Source organism: Lathyrus oleraceus, chromosome 5 (genome assembly GCF_024323335.1).
Source record: "Lathyrus oleraceus cultivar Zhongwan6 chromosome 5, CAAS_Psat_ZW6_1.0, whole genome shotgun sequence".
Taxonomy (NCBI): Eukaryota; Viridiplantae; Streptophyta; class Magnoliopsida; order Fabales; family Fabaceae; genus Lathyrus; species Lathyrus oleraceus.
Genome location: NC_066583.1, coordinates 650,942,094 through 650,949,373, shown reverse-complemented (window position 1 = coordinate 650,949,373; position 7,280 = coordinate 650,942,094). Strand labels below are relative to the sequence as shown.

The 7,280-nt window shown below is 36.8% G+C and overlaps 1 protein-coding gene across 1 annotated transcript; it reads right to left on the bottom strand.

The window, feature by feature from the left end:
* Positions 1–3,643: 3,643 nt before the first annotated feature.
* LOC127082691 (uncharacterized) lies at positions 3,644–5,536 on the bottom strand. Its single transcript, XM_051022916.1, has 4 exons — positions 4,817–5,536; positions 4,452–4,645; positions 4,269–4,391; positions 3,644–4,187 (listed from the first exon to the last, which is right to left on the bottom strand). The coding sequence occupies exons 1-4, from the start codon at positions 5,534–5,536 to the stop codon at positions 3,644–3,646; spliced, it is 1,581 nt and encodes a 526-aa protein (XP_050878873.1).
* Between the last annotated feature and the right edge of the window lie 1,744 nt (positions 5,537–7,280).

The window sequence follows — 7,280 nt, the reverse complement described above, 5'->3', positions numbered from 1 at the left end:
AAATTTAATTGGTGCAAATATCACGTGCATTGCCTATTTAAACAAGCTTAAGGCTTCAGATTCATTATAAACACCTTGCCCAAGCTTTGTTAGACCATTGCAAACCCTCACTACCATAGAATTTTCTGAGATTTCTCTTAAAATTGAGCTTGAACTTCATCTTCTATTTGGAAGTTCAAACTCCATAAATTCACTTTCCTTTTCATTCCATTTGGTTTATGCAAGCAAGAGGAGGAGAAAGCAATCAAATCCAGATCAAGATCAAGTGAAATTGGATCAACTCAAAGGTGATTTTTTAGAAACTTCTCCTCTTCGATTCTCTCTCAATTCTCCACTATTCTTGTTGATTTTTGGTTGTCTAAAGTCCTACCGATGTAGGCAACAAGATTGAGTTTCTTTGAGGTCAAATCGAAGCAACTCAGTTCATGATCCTCAAAGCTCAACTCTCTGTATCTTTTCATATACTTGGAATTGGACAAAATTGAGGCCAGATTCGAGCTCCTGAGCATTTTATCTTTAAATCCATGTCTTGCTTTTTCATTTTGGTGATGGTTGAAGGTGGACCAGTCCGGTGAGGTCCACCGGAGAAGAAGACCGGAGCTCTGGCTCCAGCGATATGTTGGAAGCATCTCAACCATAGAATCCAATTAAATTGTTTTAATCTTGAGCGTTGCTTCTAATTACCACATGTACGTCTCAGTTGACTTAGAGCTTTATGGAACACGTGCCCTGATCCATCTGATTTGCCACCTCAATTAATGAGGGAGATCAGATGGTCCGCATTTTTTAAATTTCTGAATTTTCATTTTAATTGCTTTATTTTCATTAATTCATATTGATTTCATTATTGATTCAAAAATTATGGGACTTTCACCCAAAATTTCCAAATATTTTTCTTTCATTTTCTGAATTAAAATTATTCTTTGGATCAATATTGATGTTTTTCATGATTTAATTGTTTTTATTCATATTTTTAATTGTTTAAAAATACTTCTGACATTTCAAAAATAATGAAATTTTTTATCCAAGGTCCTTTGACCTTATTTGACCTATGATAAATCTCTTAGCCATTTATTTGGTGTTTTGAAGAGGTTTTAGGATTTTGATCAAACATAATTTAATTTAATGCATTTTAAATTGATTTTTTAAGTTGTTTAATTGAGAATAAATTGTGTTCAGCCATTTTTATTTACTTGTGAAGTTTGACTATGTGTTTGGGATTTGGTCAAGGTTGATTTGACTTTTGTTGGATTAAAATTATTGGATTTAGGGGATTGATGAAATGTACATTTCATCTCCCAAAATGAATGAATGATTTTAATTTGATAAAATTCCTCCCATGACGAATTTGTGTTTGTCTCATTTCCCCTCCCTCTTCATCTTCAATCCCTTTTTGTGTGTGGTATGTTTTAGGAGTATGGTTCATTATACCATATCTCTAACATGCATTAACACCAAAATTTCTATTGCCCGGCCTCAGATAGTTGTGACTTCTACATATGTCCAATTATGATTGCTTAACATAGCGCTAAATTTGGACACAAAAGGCATAACATTCTAGTAAGTGGGATTGTAAGTCTCCCCCCTTTCATGATATTGTATGGAAACTTTGCCTTTTTTCCCTCCTTTCGAAGATGTCTTGGTTCAAGGATCTATGCTTGTGAATAAAGGGTATATTATTCTCCAAAGAATGACTTAAACAATTGAAAAGCAAAACTCCACTAACTTCTAATCAACTAACATTTGACTAATTTTTAATTTCAAGCCATTTACTTTATGAAATTTAAATTCAAGCCTTTTATCATTTGTCATTATACATATCATTTAATTTGTTTATATTTATGTCATTTTCACTTTGCTCACTTGAGCCATATATTGTGATTGTATATACTTGCTTGTGTATTTTGTTTGTGTTTATGGTCTTTTGACCTTAAGATACTTAATAAACAATAAAAACCCTAAAAAAATATTTGTGTGGACTGTTGGATTTTATCTGAGCCTTGGACTTAGAATTAGGCAACATTCCCTATGCAAAAGGACTTGGCCAATGCCAACATTTCTGAAACCAAGTCATTATAATGTTAGCTTTCATCTGATGCAAGTATTCGGATCCACTTTAGTTCATCTAGTCTTGATGCAAATGTTACTTGAAATTCTGGTATCAGATATGAGATGTCGAAGGTAATTTCACGACACTAATATCTGAACAACAAGCGAAATATGAACAGAATAAAAATCAGGAAGCAATTGAAAAAACGACACAAGCAATTGTTAACCCAGTTCGGTGCAAACACACCTATGTCTGGGGGCTACCAAGCCAGGAAGGAAATCCACTAAATAGAATTAGTTCAAAGACTCTCAGCAAACAACTTCAAGTTACAGTCTTTTCACCTAATCTCTACCCGTGTGATTTCTATCTAAGAACTCTTAGACATGAGACCCTACTCACTCCCTCTCAATCATAGCAGTGATACTAGAAAAAATACCAAAAAGAAACAAGACACACTTCAAGGACACACACTTGATCTTGCTCAAAAGCTTCAATCAAGTAAACAAATACACTCGTACTTCAAAGCTTAGAGTGGACAAATTACAACTCAAATACTCAGTCCAATTCACACATCAACAAGATGGATGAATGGCTCACAATTCACAAACTCACACAAGACTAAAACACTAATTCTCACTCACTTCACATTCATTTTTTTTCTGTCCCTAAAATAGGGTTTACAAAGTCTTTAAATAGAAGCTTTCTAAATGGGTATGGGCAGCATGAAACCCTAATTCTATTTATTGTGTATTCCCTAAGAAATAGTAGTGAATCATCCCTTTTTGGGAAACTGAATATTCTGGCGTTAAATAGAATTACTCCTTGAATAATGCATGCAATCTTCACATAAGCATAAAAAGACTTGCATGAAAAGCGCAACAAGAAAATACATAACATTCAGACTGAATATTCTGTATGCACTTGTCGTAACATCGGGTCTGACATCTTGAATAAATCCTCACAACCATATCAACCAACCTGCAGACGGCTGATAACACATGTCAAGACTACAAGCGTGACATCTTGTGATAACACTAAGTTTTACCAAAATTGATGTCAATTCATAGAACCAACAAACTCCCCCTTTGGTAAATTTTGGCTAAAACAAACAACAGATCACAAGGTCACAAGAGATCAATCAGAGCGTTAGTTCAGCAGCAGAAAAAAATATACACACGTCACTAGCAAAAGTAACAACTAGTAAACAGCTCCCCCTTAATCCAGTCCATAACAAGCAATAACTACACTACTTCATACAAACAGAACACAGATAATTCTCCCCCTGTATCAAAAAAAAACCCCCTGAATTCTCCCCCTATATCAGACAAACAGAGCAACAACAATAATACAGAGCAAAGATACTCAACTACAACTACTTCTCCCCCTTTTTAGCCAAAAGAGACCAAAGAGACAAAATAAATGTCTATCTAGTCATTAACCGAAATACCAGAAGTTAAAGAGATACATCACCAAGTACATACACAGTTGTAAGAATGTTGAGAAGCAAACAAAAAAAACACAAAGAAATCCACCAAAACAACAACAAAAAACCCAGGAAAACCATCAAAACAAGAGGGACCAAAGCCAACAGAGCTACTCAGTATAAATTGAGTTTGCAGCCTCTTCAGTAGCACCAGAATCAGAATTGCCACTTGCATCATCATTGTTAGCAGACCTCTCACTAGAGGTGTGGGCTTCAGCTTCTTCTTCATGGCTGACATTAGCCTGTTCAACATTTTCACCCTCAGCCTGCTCCAAGCTTGCAATAAAGGCTTCCAAAGATTGTTTTCTAGCTGTGGCTACCCTAATCCCTTCACCTAGCTCTTTGCGAGTCTCCTTAAGCTCAACAATTGCTCCAACTTTTGAGACTAGCTTCTTCATGGAAGATGTCATGACAATATCCTCGACATGACTGCCTTCAAAGAGTTTGTAGTGCACAGGCAGAGCTGGTTTTCTTCTACTAGGTAAATCATTTGAGCACAGAATACCAGGATGTTGATTCAAGATAATTCCATAGATCATAGAGGGAAAAGTAATTGGCAGCTTAACTGCATTAGTAGTTGCATGCTTGATGATTTGATCAAATATAAATCTACCATAGTCAAATTTCACTTTTGTCCCAACAGCAAAAATAAACCTTTTAAGAGTATTAGCAATGGTGGAGATATGGTTGGTAGGGACCTAATTAGCAGCTCCTATTTTATGCAGGATAGCATACTTGATAGTCAACTTCCCAGCAGGAAGATGCTTTTTAAAGAGCCAATCTTTCACCTGCTTAGTTGTAATCTCCCTACAGACCTGATTGTCTATAACCTCTAATTCTCCTGCACCCTCATTATTTCTGCCAAGAAAATTATTAATAACAGTAGGAGAGAATGTTATACACTTACCCTTCACATACATTTTGCAGAACTCCTTCCTGTTCTTATCAGAAATATCCTCAGGAATATTAACAATAAATTCCTTGACTAAACCTTCGTAGCATTGAGAGAACCCAACAACAGTCTTCAAAAGCCCAACAGCTTGTATCAGGTCCATGACCTCCTTGACATCAGCAACATCTTTTCCCAATTCCCTTTCCACGGCTACCCTTCTCTGAATCACAAATTTCCACTTAGCAGCTTCATCCTCAAGATGGAAGGATGTGTTATCCAAATGAACAACAGGTACTTTAACAGGAGACTTCCTAACAGTAGTTTTCTTAGCAGGCGAGATGTCAGGGACATCTTCCTCAACATCCTCTTAAGGCTCAGAATCATCTCTGACCTTCCTCTTATTTATTTGAACCGTCCTCCAAGGTTTGGAGGGACCAATACCAGCAGTCTTCTTAGCTTTTCTAGATGACATAAGTTCAGCCACAGATTTTCCTTTGCGAGTCTTCATGCGTTTAGCCACACTTGGCTTTATGTGATGAATCAAGCTCTCCTCTTGATCATCAGAGCTACCATCCTCTAGATCAATCACAACATTTGCATCATCATGCTTCTCAGAGTGGGAAGCATTAGCAGTGTTAGAGGGCACAAATTTCCCTTTTTCAGACACGATTTTCCCTAGAGAGCGTAACCCTTCAGCAGCCAAGTCCTTTTCAGAACTGGAGGAATCATCACCCTTACCACTAGGTTGTTCAACCTCAGGAGAGGGATACATTTGAGCAAGGGGAGTAGAAACTCCATTCACATAGTGGCCTTCACTAAGAATTCTAGTAACTAGGTCTCTTATAACACGATTAGTATAGTGTGTTCCTTCCTTAGAATTAGTGATAGGAGTTGAACCAGACGGAATACTAGAGGGATTACCTTGATTGGAACATGCAGAAGCGGAGGCATCAATAGAGATGGGTTGGTTCAAATCAATGTTCGCGCCGGGAATGACAGAGAGAGGAGCAACATCCAGAATCTCATCATCAGGGAAGCCCATGGGAGGAACACTAACTTTTAGAGTAGACTTAGTATTTTTAGAAGCAGATGTATCTTGATGTTGTGACATCTTGGAGTTTTTCTGGAAAAAGTAAGGTTGCCCTAGCAGAGGTTTGTGGAGAAGGAGAAGGAAGATGGAAGAGTTGGAGTAGGTAATGGGGTTATGGGGGTAGCGTGTGAAGATGGAATAGATGGTATTTCCAATACAAGGTGATGATTTACCATAATGGGGGCACTTTATTTTAGGAAAATAGACAATAATTTGATTACTTTTTCCACTCCATATTAATTGCTACAAATTTTCATAAATGCAAATCCCTAATTTCCCTCTCAGGAATTCAAATTGATTTGCATCCAAGGCCTTTGTAAAAATATCAGTTAACTGCATCTCAGTAGCAACATGCTCTCAGGCTACAGTATTATCCTCTACAAGTTCTCTAATAAAATGGTGACGAATATCAATATGTTTGGTCCTGCTGTGCTGAATAGGGTTCTTTGAGATGTTTATTGTAACACCCCGAATAAAATAAGAGAATTATTTAAATTAAGTTAATAATATATTTATTAATTTAATTAAATAAAGTGAATTATTGGATTATTATTATTATTATTATTTGGAATAATAATTATTGGAAAATATATAAGTTGGAATAAGGAAAAAGGGTTTTCAGTATTGGTAAAGAGTTTTCACGTGAAACAGAGAAGCGGCTGAAAAGGTGAAAGGTGGAGAAAAGGCAAAGAGGAAGAGCTAGAGAGCAAAGGTTGAAGAACGGAAAAGCTCGAAGCTTAGAGATTGCCGGATTATCTCAGGTAAGGGGGGTTTATCGTCGTTTGATGGGTATTATAGATTAACATGTCATGGGTAGTGATAAACCGTTGATTTGACCCTAATTGGGATTGTTGAATGCTGAAAATTTGTGATGAATAACTGGGTTTAAACTGTAATTGAATCGGTAGTCGTGTGAGTCGTGATTCCCCGAACGTATCGCTTTTTACGGAATTGGAATCGGAGGTCCGGAAGTCCTCCAACGGCGGAAAATGCGGAGAACTCTGCATTCTGCCTTGTGTTAGCGCAGGAACTACTGTTTTGTCTGCGTTAACCGGTTAACCCAGGGCGTTAACCGGTTAACACTGTTATATTTTGTGGAAATATGCTGTTTTGCCTGCGTTAACCGGTTAACCCAGGGCGTTAACCGGTTAACACTGTTGCGTTTTGCCAGAAAATGTATTTTTGTCCTGCGTTAACCGGTTAACCCAGGACGTTAACCGGTTAACACTGTTGGAAATTGGAAAAAATGATATTTTAATGTTGTGAACATAATTGGTGATTGGTCTATTATCGTTAATTTTGATGAGTAATTTTGTTGAGTTGATGTTATGAAGTGTTGATACAAATATGTCGATAAGTTGTGTTAAAGTTGTTGAAAATACTGAGTTGTAGGCTTGGTGAGCCAAAGTTGATTATAAGTTGATTATGTTGAAAACCTTGTTGTGTTGCTATTATTATTATGTTGTCGAAAATTTAAAGTCGTGTATGCCATGTACATTCATATGCATTAAGTCGGAGCTTTGCTCACACCACGTTGGCCTGGATTGGCAAGTTTTAAGTTGAAAGTTGAAGGCTTATGCCTTGATGCCCAATAAAATGGCAATGATTCTAAGTTGGGAGTTTTACTCTGAATGGTACCACATGCATGACGAGTCGAGTCTCATTAGAGTCGCATTTTGTTGGTTTGTTGTATGGGTGTTTAATTTAGTTGAAAAGTGATGTTTGTGTTGGGATTGAGTATGATATTGGAGTTGATGTGCCGTTA

What these genes read in the sequence shown, in the direction of transcription:
- LOC127082691 (XM_051022916.1), bottom strand. Translation starts at nt 5,536, where the DNA reads ATGTCACAACATCAAGATACATCTGCTTCTAAAAATACTAAGTCTACT. An exon ending in TTCAAATAAATAAGAGGAAG is followed by an intron (nt 4,646 to 4,816) that starts GTCAGAGATGAT and finishes TTTGTGATTCAG; the next exon opens with AGAAGGGTAGCCGTGGAAAG. An exon ending in AGGAAGGAGTTCTGCAAAAT is followed by an intron (nt 4,392 to 4,451) that starts GTATGTGAAGGG and finishes TTTTCTTGGCAG; the next exon opens with AAATAATGAGGGTGCAGGAG.